This window comes from Peromyscus eremicus, chromosome 16_21 (assembly GCF_949786415.1).
Source record: "Peromyscus eremicus chromosome 16_21, PerEre_H2_v1, whole genome shotgun sequence".
In the NCBI taxonomy this organism is placed as follows: Eukaryota; Metazoa; Chordata; class Mammalia; order Rodentia; family Cricetidae; genus Peromyscus; species Peromyscus eremicus.
This window is the reverse complement of record NC_081432.1, coordinates 54,510,295-54,528,577: the sequence shown is the minus strand read 5'-3', so window position 1 is coordinate 54,528,577 and position 18,283 is coordinate 54,510,295. Positions and strand designations below refer to the sequence as shown.

At 39.2% G+C, this 18,283-nt stretch overlaps 1 protein-coding gene across 1 annotated transcript; it reads right to left on the bottom strand.

The window, feature by feature from the left end:
• Nucleotides 1–214: 214 nt before the first annotated feature.
• Nucleotides 215–18,041, bottom strand: LOC131926148 (cytochrome P450 2K6-like). The gene is made up of 9 exons (XM_059281431.1): nt 17,856–18,041; nt 15,388–15,550; nt 14,245–14,394; nt 11,003–11,163; nt 8,801–8,974; nt 8,003–8,144; nt 7,027–7,211; nt 4,057–4,198; nt 215–411 (listed from the first exon to the last, which is right to left on the bottom strand). Exons 1-9 carry the CDS (start codon nt 18,039–18,041, stop codon nt 215–217), a joined length of 1,500 nt encoding a protein of 499 aa, XP_059137414.1.
• Between the last annotated feature and the right edge of the window lie 242 nt (nt 18,042–18,283).

Sequence of the window (18,283 nt, the reverse complement as noted above, 5' to 3'; positions counted from 1 at the left end):
TCTTAGGTAATAGTGGTAGGGAGCTTTCTTCCACAGCAGTTAGCAGAGAAACCCATTCTGACTTGAAACGGAAGTCCTCTGTGGGAAGGTGGCTAACTGCAAAAATAATCATGAAGGATTTAGTGAAATACCATAGCTATAGAAATGACGGAAAGGAAAGCTTTTGTGCCAGGGACCACAGGTGACGCCAAGAACTGGGGCTGCAGCAGTAAACTCAAAGAGCTGAGGCTCGGAGCACAGCACGTATCTTATGAGGCATTGGTTGGATGGTAAAGCCAATGTCTGGGGTTAGGTCCAGGTCCAGATGGGAGACTCCAGGGGGTGGTTGGAAGGTAAACTTCTGCATGAGACTGGCGAAGAAAAGGAAAAGCTCCATTTTTGCCAGCGGTTCACCAGCACACATCCGACGACCTGGAGACACAGACACCATAGGAGGTCATAAGGCATCAGCACAAAAAACCTGAACAACCCCAGACAAAGACAAGACCAGAGCACACGTTTTTTCCTCCATTTTGGAATAAGTGGATCAGTCATCAACCTCTTCTGAGCTTTATTGGTTTTGTTTCACAGTAAGGCCCAGAAAAAGAAATCCAACGGCAGCTTTAATGATGGAGAGAAGCAATTAAACCTAATAAATTGTCCTCATTAGTTTTTTATTTTAAACGATACAACCTAGAGTCACTTGGGAAGAGGCAACATCAATTGAGGAATTGCCCAGATCAGATTGGCCTGTGGTCACGTCATCTCTGAGAGGTTTGGATTGATGGTTGATGTGGGAAGGCCCAGCCCACTATGGGTGACATCCTCCCCTAAGTAGGTGGGTATGGGATGCGTAAGATATCTGGTTGGGCATGAGCCAGAGGTGGAGCCTGGAAGCAATGTTCCCCCAAGGCCTCTGGCTCTAGGCTCCTGTTTGGAGTTTCTGCCTTGACTTCCTCAGTAATGCAATATGACCTGGAAGTATAACCTTTCCTCTCTAAGTTGCTTTCTGGGTCATGATGTTTACCACAGTAACAGAAAAAGAAAACAACAAGAACAATATTTTAATCTGAAAATATTTTGTGACAAAGTCAAGTGCAACACACGATAGTGTGTAAAAGCAATCACATGATGTATCTTCTTAAGTAAAAGCTAGCCATTCAGACCACAAACTCAAGTTTAATGCCAACATGACAGCTACTGAACTTGGCTCAGAGTCGGCTGTTGTTCTCCAGATATTTACTGTGTAGCAGATGACCTGCAGATGAGTAGGTAATTGTAATACTGTGTCACAAGTCACGAGGAGACCTGTGGAAAGATAGCCAATAAACCAGGGAAAGCTCATTCTTTGATCGAGAGCTTCATAACTAAGCTTTGATAGAAAGGATGAGAAATTTGCCCAGTGACGAAGAGGGAAGGTGAAGATGAGGTCCTTGGGCCATTCATGGGCTGGATGAGATTTGACTCTCACTACACATGGAGCCTACACACGGAGCACCAGGTAGATTATCTTGCATCAGAGGAAGGAGCAGGAACTAGGTCACAGTGATCTCGAAAATGATATTAAGCTGCAGAAGCATTTTGGTAAGAGAGACCCAACTGGTATAATTCTGAAATTGTTTGGGAAAATGAAATAAAATTGAGAAAGGAAACTTTCCTGGTAGAAGCTTATTAAAAAAAATAGTTATCTGTATTTCCTAGATTGTACTGTTTGAATAATGATCTTACTTTTAGATTAAATATAATCAGTTTTTTATTCATTTTGTAGATTGAAGGCAACATATTTGAATGAAATGTAGCATTTTAAATGTAAAATCTGATTTCAGTCCTTCTGAAGAGACAGCAGGTCTATTTATCCTGTTCCCAGGGGGAGGGCTTTAACATGTTGCTTCCATTAAGACCAGTAATTTTTGTAGTTAACACAGTTGTTGATCTCTGTTTTATTTTTTTGAGCGTAAATCGCAAGTGTACAAAGTCATGGAAGACTTTTATTTTAGAACAGAGGGAAAAGATCTCATGTTAACCTTTTGGTTTATTTGAGACCTACAAGGAATAGAATAACTCTCCATCTAACTACACATTTTCTTATTGGGCACAGTATGAGGCAAGATTTTTATGGGGTGAAAAGTCATGGGTATTTCCTCTCTGTTTAGAAACGTCCATAAAACAGCTAACCACTCAGTCCACGAGCAGGTTTAATGTCAACAAGACGCAGGTATTATTGTGCTTGGTTTTGAGACTGCTGTTGTTCTCATGGGCTTGCCTGTGTAACAAATGACCCAAGAGGTAAACGGATAATTATAATACAGTGTCACAAGCTGTGGAGGAGTCTGTGGAAGGGTCAGCTAATATAGTTTTGGGTTTTGATCTTTCCATCTCCCAAGAAATAAGGACATAATTGAATGGTGTTTAACAGGATGGTAAATAAAGTAACTTGCAATGTTAATTATGACCATCTGTTTAAGCTTCATTGAGTTTCATGGTAAACTCTGAACAGCCCAACAAGACAAAGCATGTATTATGAGAGATTACAACCATAGCAAGAGGATCTTATTGTACATGTAAATCTGAGAATGATCTTTGGATACAATTAAAGGCATTTAGATCACAAAAGCCGTTTAGAGAGCATGACTTTGAACTGTGTGGCTGGAAATGGAAATGGAAATGGAAGGAAAGGGTACCTTCCCACAGATAGAGGGGTACAAGGTCAGGGAGGTAGTATCTAACATAAAATTATGCATATTTAATATTTTTCTTATAGTTTAAATTTTACTTGTTTGTCTATGACTAAGAAATAGTATTGGGCTGGGTGTGGTGGAATGTTGCACGAATCCTAATTGGTCTTATAATAAAAACCTGGAGCCAGATATTGGGGTAAATGCTGAAAGATCAGAGAGACAAAGGAACAAGCCACTAGAGAAACTTCTCACCATTACTAAATCCTCAGACTGAAAGGGAGGTGAGATCCTGTCTCTACAAATCCTCAGGTTGAATTCCTTTGAGTCCTCAGCTGAAAGGGCGCTGAACTCCTCTCTCCTCCTGCGTTATATTCCTGTCTCTGTCCAGCTATATCACTTCCTGTCTCATTCTTCCTAGTGCTGGGATTAAAGGCATGTGACTCTCAAGTACTGGGATTAAAGGTGTGTGCTACCACTGCCTGGCTATATTTCTCTTTTAAACTGGATTAATCTCATGTAGTCCAGGGTGCCTTTGAACTCATAGAAATCCAGATGGATCTCTGCCTCCCTCCCAAGCTCTAGGATTAAAGTTGTGTGCCACCACTGCCTGGCCTCTATGTTTAATCTAGTGGCTGGTTCTGTTCTTTGATCTTCAGGCAAATTTTATTTGTTAATGAGTACAAACAAAACATCACCACAGTGGCACATGCCTTTAATCCCATCACTCCGGAGGCAGAGGCAAGTGTATCTCTCTGAGTTTGAAGCCAGCCAGGAGTACATAGTGGGTTCTAGGATGGTCAGGGCAACATAGAGAGTCCTTGTCTCAAAACAGCAATAACACCACCACCAAAATCTGATCAAATAAAAAAGTAGTATTGTTACACCTAGCTTTCTTTAATTGAGGCCTACAATAAATTCCCTTTTTAAGATTTATTTTTAATTATGTGTATGTCTATGTGTTGGTGTGTAGGTATGTGCACATAGGTCAGGTGCCAGCAGACTCCAGAGACAGTGAGGACTCCTGAAGGTGGAGTTACAAGCAGTTATCATTATCAAATGTGGGTGCTAAGAACCAAACTCGGGGCCTTCACAAAATCTCTTTTAACTGCTGAGCCGTCTCTCCAGCCTCATAAAGAAAATTTTGATTTCCACACTAAATTGAGTAAAATCCCTGAACAGGCTTCTCATCCTGAATAAGGATGACGGCTGCTTATTTAAAGGTCTAAAGAGGCTTCACAGTGTGTGCAAAAGCCAGCTAAACTTGGATACGATACTGATAATGGGACCAAAGGAAAATTGGAGGTAATTGTCCATAGAGCAAACCAGAAGACATCAGCATAATCTGGAGGTGACATCTCTCTTGCTTTTCAAACTAGCTGTGTTAAGTAAGGCTCCTTACCCACTGAAAAGGGCATGAAAGCGTCTCTTTTGACAAACCTCCCCTCAGAACTGAGGAAATGAGCAGGATTGAAAGTGTCTGGTGTTTCCCACTGCGTCTGATCCCGAAGTACTGACGTCAGCAAGGTGATGACCTCTGTGCCCTAGAAATAAAAGTGCTGTTAATGAAAAAGATTCAATTTCTTTCTAAGAGGATTCTCTCCAGTGTGTTATAACCATGGTTGGCAAATTTCCAGGTAAGGTGTGTTCTCGAAGGAATACAGTACTCAGGAAAGGCTTTAAGTTCAGTAATAGGATGCTCATTTTAGTTACCAAAGTTTTCTTTAGTTCCTAGCTGAGAGCAGGACCTGAAAATGAGCCTTTAGTGTGTATCGGTCATGTGATAACAGCATGCTATTTAACAAGTCCCTCTTTGTGGCCCAAGATGGTCTTGAACTCACTATGTAGCTCAGGCCAGCCTCAGACTCATGATCTCCAGCTTCTCGTGTGCTGGATTTACAGTATGAGCCACCACACTCAGCTTGTTAACTTTTAATAAATTCATTTCTAAGTCTGCATGGGGGGAGTTAAATGGTCCTCACTGGCATTGCAAATTGTAGGTGAAAAAATACAAATGAAAGAACCTGGTAGAATTTCTGGAAGGTTCAATGGCTGGGTGAAGATTTGCTCTTTTATCCCCAAGTTTCATGATAGTGGATGGCAAATCAAGGAAGATTATATGGACAGATTCTAAAACATAAGCTTCTCTGATTTTATGGTGCCACATGCTGTAAAACAGCTTTCTATAAATAAAGGGGGAGATTTTAATTGTATAGGAAAAGACATTCTGAGAATGAGAGCACCCAAACAAGGTAAAATAATGACTAAACACAAAACTCTGAGCAAGAGGCATGGTTCAGACACAGGAAAGCTTGCCTTGGATATACAACATTCAAGCATAGTCATCAGGAAATAATTAAATCAATTGAAGAAAATATTCACTACTTTATCTTGATAGCTACATCTTTAATGAGGCTTTGGATTATAATCTTCTGGTTAACTATTTTATCTAAAGTCTTTGTGATTTTTTTATTCAAGTAGACAATTTTGTTTTAAAACTTGTGTACTATCATTATCTATCTCTATCTATTTACTATAATTCATCTATATATCTATTTATATAGGTTATATGATTATGTACTTTCTCTGCCTCATAGCAAACATGTTATTTATGTTCATTTCTCCAAAGAGCTGACTGAGATGTACCAAGACTGAGGCTATCTCTTAGTAGCACAGCACATTAATTAGATCTCTCTGTACCTGCAAAGTCCTCTTGACAACACTGTTTTACATGGATTTTAGCAGAATAGGTGGCTAAAACCAAAATCCTACCACTATTACTGTTTCTTGTGGATTACATTTAATATTATTTTTCTGTTTTCACTTTTGCTATGGTTTGAAGATGGGAAGGATCTTCCAAAGGTCCTATGTTCACAGCTTGTCCAAAGGATGTGGTAGAACTTTAGGAGATGAGGACCATGGGGATGTTCATCCTTATACCAGTGGAGACATTCCCTTCTAGGGGACTGTGGGACTCTGTCCATCAATCTTTCTCTGTCCTCTGGCTTCTCCATACATTCCCCTCAACGTCATCTATTGTCCCCACCAGTTCAATTTAGATGGGGCTGGTATGCCTGATCTTGGATGTGAACTGGCAAAACTCTAAGCCGAACGGACTGTTTCTCTTTACAAGTCAGCTGCCTTGTATATTTTATTTTATTTTATTTTTTTGGTTTTTCGAGACAGGGTTTCTCTGTGTAGCTTTGCGCCTCTCCTGGATCTCACTTGGTAGCCCAGGCTGGCCTCGAACTCACAGAGATCCGCCTGGCTCTGCCTCCCGAGTGCTAGGATTAAAGGCGTGCGCCACCACCGCCCGGCTGTATATTTTATTATAGTAATGTAAAGCTGACCACGGCCATGTTGCTTGCATTTTTTTTTTCTGTTTCACTGTTAATCGGGTTAACTCAGCTCAATAGTATACCTAACATAGGCTGAGAAGCTCCTAAGGCGAGCATAGTCCTGTTCAGAGAGTGTTATCAGAGTAGGGTGCAGTAATGTAGGGAAAAGAACTCCACATAATCAGTAGCTTCATGGCTTTATGCAGACATGGGCCCACCAGCAGTGCTCAGACCAGGTATTGAGGAAAAGAATTGGTGCCATATGTGTATGATAACCTTCTGCTCACGCTTGCCTTCAGTCTAGTTTTTAGGAAGTTATACATACATCTCTTCAACTGTCCATAGGAGCAAAAAGGTTTGCATGAAGAAGGTGCCTGGGAATCAGAGTGCATGATTCCATGGGAGGATGGGATTGAAGCATGGAAATGTGGATGAAAGAGCCTGCCTGGAAAAAGCTCAGAGCTCTGATCCTGACAGCTTATCTGGAATCCTGGCTCCTTCAAGGAGCAACCTTTCATCCCAGAAAAGGCTGACATTCTCTGAATCCCATTTCCCGCCTCCTCAGTTATGACATAAAATAGGATAACAGGCCGGGCGGTGGTGGCGCACGCCTTTAATCCCAGCACTCGGGAGGCAGAGCCAGGAGGATCTCTGTGAGTTCGAGGCCAGCCTGGGCTACCAAGTGAGTTCCAGGAAAGGCGCAAAGCTACACAGAGAAACCCTGTCTCGGAAAAACCAAAAAAAAAAAAAAAAAAAAGAAACCAAAAAAAAAAAAATAGGATAACATTTCACAAAGTTTTAGAGAACATTTGTCATCAGTCTCATACGCACGTCCTCTCTCTCTCTCTCTCTCTCTCTCTCTCTCTCACATACATACACACACTCAGTTATCTTATTTTGAATGATGGGGAGGGAGACAAGGGAAGAGATAGTAAAGGAGAGGGAGCAGGGTGGAAGGAGACTTCAATCTCAGTGCTTCCATCATTGTCAGCATCTGGAATACTCCCTCTCCTCTCTCCTGCATGAGCCCTTACCTTTGGAATATAGTAGTTCTTAAATACAAGGTCTGTGGTTGTCTCATGGGGTAAGCTGGTGGGCAGTATGTTAGCAAACCTCTGTATTTCGTGAACGACAGCGTCTGTGTAGGGCATTTGAGTTCGGTGCTCAATCCGAGGCTGAGCCGAGCCCACAACTTTGATGATCTCATCATGGACCTTTTCTGGATACAATGCAATTAGAGTTTAGCGTTCTGCCTGGGCATGGATTCAAATGATTTTACACGTTTTCTTTGTATAGGAAAGTCAAACCCAAATGTTCTCCAAGTTGAGGGCTTTTTTTTTTCAGCATCCTTCTTACTTTCCGCTTCTGTTTCTAAGGCTTCTCTGTGAATGAGCATGGGAAGATTTCAGACTATCTCAGGGGGCTTAAAGAGCAAGCCCTACTTCCTTTTAAAAGGTTTATTTAGTTTTCGTGTGTGTGTGTGTGTGTGTGTGTGTGTGTGTGTGTGTGTATGTGAATGTGAGTTCAGGTGCCCATGGAGTACAGAAGAAAGTGTCTTTGGAGCTAGGGTTTAAAGCAGTTGTGGCTGGGTGGTGGTGGCTCACGCCTTTAATCCCAACACTCGAGAGGCAGAGCCAGGCAGATCTCTGTGAGTTTGAGGCCAGCCTGGTCTAGAGAGCGAGTTCCAGGACAGGCACCAAAACTACACGGAGAAACCCTGTCTCGAAAAACCAAAAAAAAAAAAAAAAAAAAAAAAAAAAAAGCAGGTGTGAAAACTGAGACCTGCCTGAGCTCTCATCCTCTGCAAGAGCAGTATGCACACTTAATTGCTGAGCTATCTCCTCATCCCCAATGCTCCCTTTCTTATTCTCAAAGGAAACTAACCACGCAAGCTTTTGTCAAGGCTACAATTTGTAGGTATCCACTATGACTGTAGAATTCTGCATTTTTGATTCCTAGAGACTTTTGTTTTCCTTCATTTGGGCAATGCTCTCAATCTTAGAGACTTACCCTGAACCTCAGGGTATCTCATCATGAGTATAATTCCCCAGCGCAGTGTGGAGGCTGTGGTCTCAGTTCCTGCTGCAAACAGATTACTAACAAGGGGTAACAAATTTTCTTCATTGAAATAGTCAGCAGATGTATTGTTTTCCTAAAATGGTAAAATACGTCATTAGTCATGGAAGAATTTCACAAAGGTTAATTGTAAAAGATTACCATAAATTAAAAATAACAGGTATTGCATTCTTCAACTTAGAGGAATTCCCCTTTATTATACAAACGTCATACCGAACTTGCAGATGCAGAGTATATCCCAGATGCTGACAATGAACTAAATGAACTAAACATGGTAAATGAACTAAACATAACAAAACCTATTTTTGTTTAGGAAGGTTACAAGTTAGCATTTAATTGAGTTATTAAAACATTTCCCACATTTTATTATAATATTGTGAAATACTATATTAATTCTCTTTAAATTTTTTTCTCTTTAAAAAGTTTATATTTCTCTTTAAAAATTTTAACAAAGTAATCTTTCTTAGATTTATCAGCTGAAATACATTTCAAGATTGTAAAAACAGAATATTTTTAAAAACTAATATAGAAGATCTATATATCTTTTCCCCCAAAGAATACTATGGAAAATGTATGCAAAATGTAATAAATAGCATTTTCAGATTCTTTAGAGTACACACTATTAATCTGAGTCTAGTCGTCTGTCTTTTTTGAAGGAATGTTTTGCTTCTAGAAGTGATTAGTTAAATAGTGAATATTGGCTAAAGAATCCTCTGAGAAAAACACCGTTACCTCCTGCTGTCTGAGAAGAAAGGCATCAATGAGACTTCTGGGATCATTTTTGTCAAGATTATGATGGTGTTCTAGGAAGGTCATCCTTATGAAGGAAAATAATTCATCTCTGTTTCTTATGATCTTCTTGTGGCTTCTTAGGAGAAATCCCAAAACAGGAAACATATTAAAAAGCTAAAGGAATATAAAAAAATACTTTAAATATGAGCATAAACTAGTTGGGATAATGTAAGTGATAATATTATTGAAAAATTACAGAAATAACACTTTCAGTTTTTGCCTCAGCTAACAATGGTAAGCAGGATTATATAATGATGCTTTTTCATTTGTCAGAATTAGGCGATCAACAGTGAATCCTGTTACAGCTCATAATCTCTGTGTGTGCAGAGTATTTTGCATATTGTATCTGTGGGGTAATATAGTTGAAGATGACAAGGTACACCACAATAATATCAGCTTTATGCTAAGAGTGATAGACCCAGCATTTTTCTCAAAAAAAAAAAAAAAAAAAAAATCTTAAGTGAGTCCTGGTAAGCAACTGCATTGTTTTAATCCTAAACAGCACAATAAATTTACTTATGTTTCCTGTAGAATCACAGAAATACTTGGGTTTGTAATAGACATTATCTGTAGATTCTACCAATAAGTACCAGTTAGTCAAGTGATCCCCTACTTTTAAAAATGTTCAGAGAAGATTTGACAGGGACACTTCCTCTGTATTGTGTACTCTAAGGACACTCTTGAATTCCTTGATGTAGAAAAGGTCCACAAGGTACACGATATGACTAACTTAGCTTACACATACTATTACTGGTTGGTTTGTTCTCAGTTAACCACCTCCCGGCCCAGATGCTACTGGAAGAGTCCAAGGGTGATACTGACTGACGACAACTAGATTTCAAGATGTTCTCAGCTCAGATGGCCAGACAACGAGGGAAGAGTGCAAGGATGCTGACAAGAGAAGTCTCAGAACTGTGCCAGATCTCTTGACCAGAGAGGCAAGGCTGAGCACCGGGAGACTGACTGCCTTTGTCTCTCTCCATCCCCTCTTTTCCCTATTTAATCTGCTGGCTGAGGATAAGATCTAAGACAGATTTTTTAGGATGTGAATGGCTCTCTGAATAAAACTAATTTTAAAGATTCAATACTTCTTTTTCTTTTTTTTCTTTTTTTTTTCCAAATCTGCAACTGGTAGGCAGCAGTAAGCTTTGACATTCCAGGTACAACTTTACTGTTTGCTAAAATTTCTCAATATACTTATTTTTAGTTAGGTGAGATCTGATATTTAGCCACCTTCTCAAGGGAGTTCATGACTTCCCCAGATGACTTAATGAACAAAAGAGACAAAAGATCTCATCTAAGGTTGTATGAGCTAGCTACCTGTGCCTGTCCCAAGCACCAGTATTGAGAGCTGATCTGCATTTATAGTAAAAGCCTAAATTGTTCCGAAGTGAAACGATATGATTGGCTGTACTGGTACTATTTAAAATTTTACAAAACTCTTTTTCTTCCCTTGGATCTGGAAGATGAAAGATGTAAATTATATACATATCTCACATGTATGGGTTTTCATCTGCATGTATATCTGTGTACCACTTGCATGCCTTGTGCCTACAAAGGTCAGAAGAGGACATCTGATCCCATGGAATTGGAGTTACAGGTGGCTTGTGTGTCCTGGGAATGGAACTAAGATCTGAAAGAGCAGCCAGTGCTATTATCTGAGTAACCATTTCTCCAGCCCCCAGAAGACGGAACTTACAATGATAAAAGAATTGGATTGCTGAGCCACTGTGAACGTGTGTAGCTCAACATAAATATGGAGATAGTGTTTAGTTGGGCACTTTCTTTCTCTTTAATATGCTTGTTAGTTCTTCTTGTTAAAACTCTCTTTCTTAACTGAATTCTACTATACACTTCTGTTTAATTGATGCTAAGTTCATATCCCATGAGTAGTTGTTGGTGTAGGTAATGACAGATGGCTACAATTATAAGACAGACCAGAGCCATACAACATTAGTGTGAGTCACAATCCATGCATCAAGGTATTTATTGCAGTGTTTTGTGGTGACAGAATCATCAGATATGCTAAACAAACATGTTTGTCATACCATTAAACTTAGAATGCATTAACATCCTTTGCACAGTCTCTTGAACAATCAGGTGTACCTCAGAGGAACTAAATCAAAAAAGGAAAGAAGTTACCACAATTCTCGGGCTTCCAATGAGTTTCACATTTTCACCAATTAAAGATAAGAGTCTCAGGAACTGGGGGTCTTGGTAGTCAAACCGTTTCCCAAGCAGCATGGACACAATGACATTGGCAACAGAAGCATTCAGTACTCTTTTGATCTCAAAGGGTTTTCCTAGAAGGCAATTTATCAAGCAGGTCAGGAATAGTCACACTTACACAGCACTAAGCTACTTCCAGACTGTTGGGGCAGCCTATCCAGTGAAGAGTTTCATTAAAGGATTATTTGTGATTGTGTCTTTCAAGGACATGAAGTTTACAGCTTTGACTAATGCCCGGAATTTGCCACAAATGCTCAGATGGCCACAGGGAAAATTAAATGGAAATGTGAAAGAAAAGTGGGCATTCAGCTCAGCTGAAGAAAGACTAATGAGGCAGAGGCATCTTAATATTTGTATATGTACCTTAGTAGTGTAGTCAGTGTGTGGAGAGAAGGTTGGTAGTGCACAGTATGGAAAAATATCATTCACTATAGTAGGCTGCATTCAAGTTTGGGGTAGAACATTCTATACTACATTCTGATGTTTTCTGCATCACTGAAATCTACACAGCATGAAATCAGACCTGGTTTCATAGATTTGTATCCATGTTACATGGAGGCTGAGGTAGGAAGATTTAATATTCAGGGCTTCCTAGGCTGTAGAATGAGTTCAAGACCAGCCTAGACAACCTAGTGGGCTCCAGTTCTAAAATAAAAAAAATGAAAGGAAGTCTGTAGCTGCAGCTTAGTGATCATGTGTTTGCTTAGTATGCATGGGCTCAAGGTTCATTATCCAGTTACATCCTTAGTACATATATACAAAACTCTACTTGGTTTATGAGGTTATTAAGTATGTGTCAGTAGATAAACATTTATTTATTTATTTGTTTGTTTATTTATTTATTAAGAATAACTTTCAGTGCATTGCAAGAGGGCTTTATCAGGTTGGGCACTAACTAGCATGCCACGTGGGAACAGGCATAATTGTCTATTTATTTATTTTTGAGGCACAATCTCACTATGTAGCCCTGGCTAGCCCAGAACTTGTTATATGGCCAGGCTGGCCTTGAAATCACAGAGATCCACCTGCCTATGCCTCTTGAGTGCTGAGATGAATGGGTCATGACTGACAATCTTAGCTACTTTTCAATTGCTGTGAAAACACCATGAACAAAGAAAGTGTTGAATTGGTTTACAGTTTCGGAAAGATTAAAGTCCATTACCAGGTCAGGCATGGCAGCAGGCAGGCATGGTACTAGAGCAGTGGCTAAGAGCTTACCTTCTTATCCACAACTGGGAATGGTGTGGGCTTTAGAAATCTTAAAGCACACTCCCAGTAACCTTCTCCAACAAGGCCGCACTTCCTAATCCTTCCAAAACAGTTCCCCCAGTGGAGGACCAAGTATTCAAATGTGGGCCATTCACATTTAAAACACCACAAAAGATAAGTTAATGAGAGAATGACAAATTTGTTTGGTCACTGCTCTATATGACATAGGCCCCCTTAGATTGGAGACATGGAAAGAAAGTGTAAAGTATCCATTTTCCACTTTGTTTCCATGAATCAGGAGAGTTAAGTGAAAACATGATTGGTCACAAAGGGTGTGATCTCATCATAATAGACTTAGTGTGGAAACCCAGGGAGGCTACTCAGACTCCTCTTGTCCCTCTTCCTGTTGGTTCCTCCAAGGGACGGAGCAGAACAGCTTCACAAATGGGAGTTTTAGGATCTAATATCATAGCCAACTCCAAGACAGAAAGGCCAGTGAAAGTTAGAATGATATTCCCAGTTTGCCTTGAGCAAAAGGGTTTCCTCGAGAGAATTTTCAGTTTCTGTAGTGTGGCTTTGAGAGGAGACATCAGAGAAAAAAAAAAAAAAAAAAAAAAAAAAAGTGCAAAGAGGTCTGGAGCCTGATTGCCAGGCACCATTTGGTGTCTAGCTTGGCATCTGCTGGCACACCTCTAATGGCTGATAGTTGGTAATCATCTTTTCAAGTGCCTGGATGTGTAATACCTCCCCTTTACTAATGAGTACTTCCTTGTCTGGACAAAGCTGAGGACCTCCTTTGTGACAAGGCACCTTCCTATATTAAAGAAGAGAAAGCATTATAGCCTAAGGAAGATCAGGTGAAGTGCAAAGATAAAGAAGAAATATGATACAGCCGGGCGGTGGTGGCGCACACCTTTAATCCCAGCACTGGGGAGGCAGAGCCAGGCGGATCTCTGTGAGTTTGAGGCCAGCCTGGGCTACCAAGTGAGTTCCAGGAATGGCGCAAAGCTACACAGAGAAACCCTGTCTCGAAAAACAAAACAAAAAAAACCAAAAAAAAAAAAAAAAAAAAAAGAAGAAATATGATGCACTTGAGGATGACCTGGGAATCTCAGCCTTGAGGGGTAGTGGCTCTCAGGCATGTACTACTGAGCCAGCCTTCTTTCTGACTTCTCCTTTCATGAGCATAACTCTGCTACCTCCTCTATCTATCTATCACCCACCATCCTGGCAGCTGCCCAGATGGAAGGCCCATCTGTTCTGTTGCCCAAAGCACCTTTTATCGGTTCTCGAACTCTCCATCATGGGCCAGTTTTTAAATTGCTTTATGTAGGAGACCAAAAACCTGAAAAATGCCACTGTGTGTCCCCAGATGCTATGTATTATGTCAAAGTTAATTTTTTTGACATGTAAAGATTGTATTACTGTTACAAGAACATTATTGTACATTATTTGAGAATAAAAGGACAGCATATTTTCAAAATACTTTCAGTTTAAAATTAATTTTATATAAAGTGATTTTTAATTGATTCATATATGTAGGGAAAATAAGGGAAAGAGGGAGGGGGCAAGGAAGTGAAGGAGGGACAGAGAGAGAGAGAGAGAGAGAGAGAGAGAGAGAGAGAGAGAGAGAGAGAGAGAAACAGAGAGAGAGAGAAACAGAGAGAGATAGAAACAGAGAGAGAGAAACAGAGAGAGAGAGAGGAAGAAGAGGAGGAAGAGGAAGAGGAGAAAGAGGAGGCGGAGGGGGAGGAGGAGGAAGAGGAGAGAATGAGAGCAAATGTTTACTTTTGACATGAACAGTCAAATTGGAGTAGCCAACATTGGGATTTGTGTGTCCTTGGGATTTTTCTACAAGTTAAATTATGTCAAACTAAGTGACTAAATATACCTTTTGTTGATTTCTCTCTCATGAAAAATGAAATGGCTTTATTTGCTCTACACACCTTGGTGAGATTCAAAATTCTGCATGAGATGATGGCATTCCTCTATAATAGTATCTTCTATAATCTGTTTGCCCATGCCAAAGTTCCTTAAGGTGGTCAAGCTGAATCTCCTCATTGTTTTCCAGGTTTCTCCATGAGCAAAGGTGATTCCTTCCAGAGAAAAGAGTGTGTTTAAGCTACCCACAACAGTGTTAAATTTAGTGCTGAAGGACAAGTAAAAATTATAAATGAAAGCTTTGATTTTTTCCGTGCCAGAAATAAGGGAAGAATGGATTGATGGTATAGTCTAATAGTAGTTATCTAGTATATTTCAAACCCTAATTTCATTTCTCAGCAAGCTAAAAAAGAAAACAAATGAGATGCCCCCCCCACCGCCGCCCGCAAAGAGTAGGAAGTCTCCCATTTTCCATTTCCTAGAGGATTTACTGTAGAAAACATTCTAAATACTTTCCCTTCTCTTGGAAACATACACAAATCTTTCTGAAAATCAAGCCATCATTTTGTATAGACGTCCATATGACTAGAATGTCCTTTCTCAAGATCTGAAGACATGCCTTACATGATCAGGGAGGTAAGACCCTTGTTTCTCAGCTCCTATGGGAAGATAGGAGCCTAACTTTAGGGGGAACTTAGCCTAACTTGTAGAACTAGCTTTTGTCATAAATATGTAGTAAATTTACTTTTCTTGGTATGAGTCCAATTAACAAAGACAGTATCTTGAATCTTAGCTTTTTTTTTTTTTTTTTTTTTTAAATCCAGAGAGCATGCAATGTGAACATCTGCTCTAGTATGTAAAAGGCATTCTTTCCTGGTTTTGCAGTTCCTCTCTTGTAATGCTTATTCAGTAAGAAGGTGTTTTCTTTAGTCGTAACAGCAAGGACTTTTGGGTTGGGAAAACATTTGTATTTTTTTTTTGTCAATAAATTCAGTACACAATTTTTTTGGTATTTTATTCTTATATCAAGCTAGATGTGAATGAGGTGTCAATGAACAACTGTAAACAGATTCATTATTTTCCAGGGCGAAAGACTAGTCCAGAGCATAGAAAACCATCGAAGTAAAGAGATAGGAATACATAAATAAAACATAGTTGATTGAATAATTTTAACCAAAGGGATATATTTGAAGTGTAAGGGTCATTACCTTTTTCATTGAAAAGTCTTTCAAATATAGGCACTCGGGAACGCTCCCCAAACTGATTGCCGTAATTAATTAGGGCGTCTTTCACTGTCTCATAGCCAGAAAGCACCACCACCTTTCTCAGCCCCATGTGAATGCTGTAAACGGGGCCGTATTTCTTGGAGAGCTTTGGTGTACAAGAAAAAAAAAAGTAGAGAAACAACTCAAACATCACGATCTAATTAAAAGTGAAGTTGATCATGACCTTGGGACTGCTTTACTAGGGTTATGTCTCCAGTCATCAAGACACCTGGAGCTACCCTGATGACCTTCAGTTGGTGGTCCCTGGGCTCTATTTGATTTCAAATTTGAGAGTAAGACTCTTCTTTTACTACAGAAGGACTTGTTGTCTATCCCTATTATGTTTTTGTCTGAAAACAGAAAATGCCCAGGCAGAACTCTAAAAGAACATAAGACTTCTTTGGTACCATACTGATATATTCCAAATAAACATCCTGTTTCTTAGGGTATGCTATGATGTTAGTAGGGCCAAGTTAATTCTCCATTACTGCTAACATTCTTTATTGAAAGAAACATTTCTCTTTTCTTTAATAATTAAGAAGTAGCAGAAACCAATGTATGTGACATTCTGACTTATTCTCAGCTCCGTTACAACCTTGCCTGATGTAGATATGTCATCTCCATTGAATAGAAAGGTTATTCTATCTTCATGAGGTCACACGTAGGTGGTGATGCTCAGCAAGGGCCACACAATCAATAGCACACCGGCTGAGAACCTGTGGTCTTAACCCAACTGAGCTTTGGTGAAGACTGAGATGACAACTTGGAATACTCCTTTAGATAGGAAACTTGACTTATTTACAATTGCAACAGGGATCAAAGGATGGCTCAATGATTTAGAAAATTAGTACAATTAGAATTACTACTTCAGAAATTGAAATTAAAATGGGAATTTGAGAACAGAGTGTCTTATTTGAGAACTACTTTTTCATAGGATAGATTAGCTCATGTCAGAAAAACAATTTAAGGATTAGTTTAATAAAGAAGAGTATAGGTTTTTGTTTTTGTTTTTTTTTTTAAAGATTTATTTATTTATTATGTATACAGTGTTCTGCCTACATGTATGCCTGCAGGCCAGAAGAGGGCACCAGATCTCATTATAGATGGTTGTGAGCCACCATGTGGTTGCTGGGAATTGAACTCAGAACCTCTGGAAGAGCAGCCAGTGAGTGCTCTTAACCTCTGAGCCATCTCTCCAGCCCCAAGAAGAGTATAGGTTATGGAAAAGCATTGAAATCTCCCTTTTTTGTGGGTAGAAATTATTCAGAACAATAGCATATCTGTGGAAATGAGAAAGAAAATGAAAGAATATATTGTAAAGAATTTAGGCTGGTTAATACATAAGCAAAGGACAGGAAGAGTGTAGAAATAAAGGTGAGGAACACATAATTAGATGAAGGGATTTGTTGAAGAAAGATCTCATTCTTATGAGGAACTAACCTGATTTTGGATTGTAGGAGAAGGGGCCACAAAGTTGTTTTAAGTAATGATTTTGTTTCTAGAAAGTGAATTTCTGCGAAGTATACTCGTATGTAAAATGGAGATTAAAAATGCCATTTTATTTTCCCCCAGGTTAGTTAGGAGGAGTATGTTAAATCCCCATGTTGATTTATTAAATAAAAAAGAATACAACAAATTTTAAAGTGTTTTTTACTTTTGTGCTGATTGAGGTAAAATTATAGTCTCTTAAGATTTTAAAATTAAAACGTTACCAATTCTATGAGAACTCAACCCAGAAACACTTTAGAAGTTAAAGTTTAAACTTTATAGTTAATTTTCCAGCTCCAAGAGTTGACACTATCTATCCTTGTAACCAATAACTGTAGAATTTTTCAGTGAAAAACAGGAGGAATTTAGTCCAGTTCTTGCATCAGCTCTGTAAGCTGGAAGACAGTGACACAAAGGGGACAGAATCTCAACTCATTTATCACATTAATAGAAGACCTGGATCTAACTGTTGGATCAGTAATACAGATTCCCATCTTATTTATAATAGAGTTTTGAGTAGTTAACTTGAAGTTTGCAGATAAACCAATAATCAAAACTTAGATGTTTTGTCATATATGAAAAAAATCTAGATCAAAACATTTGATGTGAAGATTATATGCCACAAATACTTCAGAATAAAATTGCCACTTAACTCTTTGAATCATGTTGGCTCATCTATACACACACACACACACACACACACACACACACACACAAATTTCAATGTGTATATGCATTTTTAAGCAGCTCTGCTAATTTTGAAATCTGATGACCTCAAAACATATATATGAACTATTGTTAGCACATGTAAGCTATTAAACATCTCAGTTCAAGAATGATGTAGCAACACACACACACACACACACACACACACACACACACACACACCCAAGTGAATGATCATGTATGCCTTCATGTCTTACCTCTAGCATGGTTTGATATGGCCTCTTGAGGTTGAGGATGTGTAGATTTCCAATAACTGGCCAAGGTTTGGGTCCTGGAGGAGACTGTAGTTTGGATGATTTAGCCTTAAAGACTTTACTATTTAAAATAAAAATGAGTATGAGTCCCAGAAGTGCAAGTATAGCAGAAGAATCAAACCCACTCATTATCTTAAGCTGATATAATTACTGAAGAATTAGAGATCTTCCCGATTACAATCAGATAGACTCAACACTTCTGATGCTAATCAAAGACTTCAAGGTGTTTCAAAGTTTGCTGTAGCCATTGTCTTTCACCCATTTTATAATTAAGCCAAGATAAACCCTGTTCTGCATCCTTGCCCTGTTTTGATCTTTTACCTTTCTCCTTTGACCTTCCGGTTCAACTTGTTCTGTCCAATGAAACCTGG

Bases quoted from the DNA above. Each gene is read 5' to 3' on its own strand.
- LOC131926148 (XM_059281431.1), bottom strand. From the start codon at position 18,041: ATGAGTGGGTTTGATTCTTCTGCTATACTTGCACTTCTGGGACTCATA. The intron at 8,145-8,800 runs GTAACGGTGTTT...TTACCATTTTAG, and splicing joins TTCTTCTCAGACAGCAGGAG to GAAAACAATACATCTGCTGA. The intron at 4,199-7,026 runs GTAAGGGCTCAT...TTTTATTTCTAG, and splicing joins AGAACTACTATATTCCAAAG to GGCACAGAGGTCATCACCTT.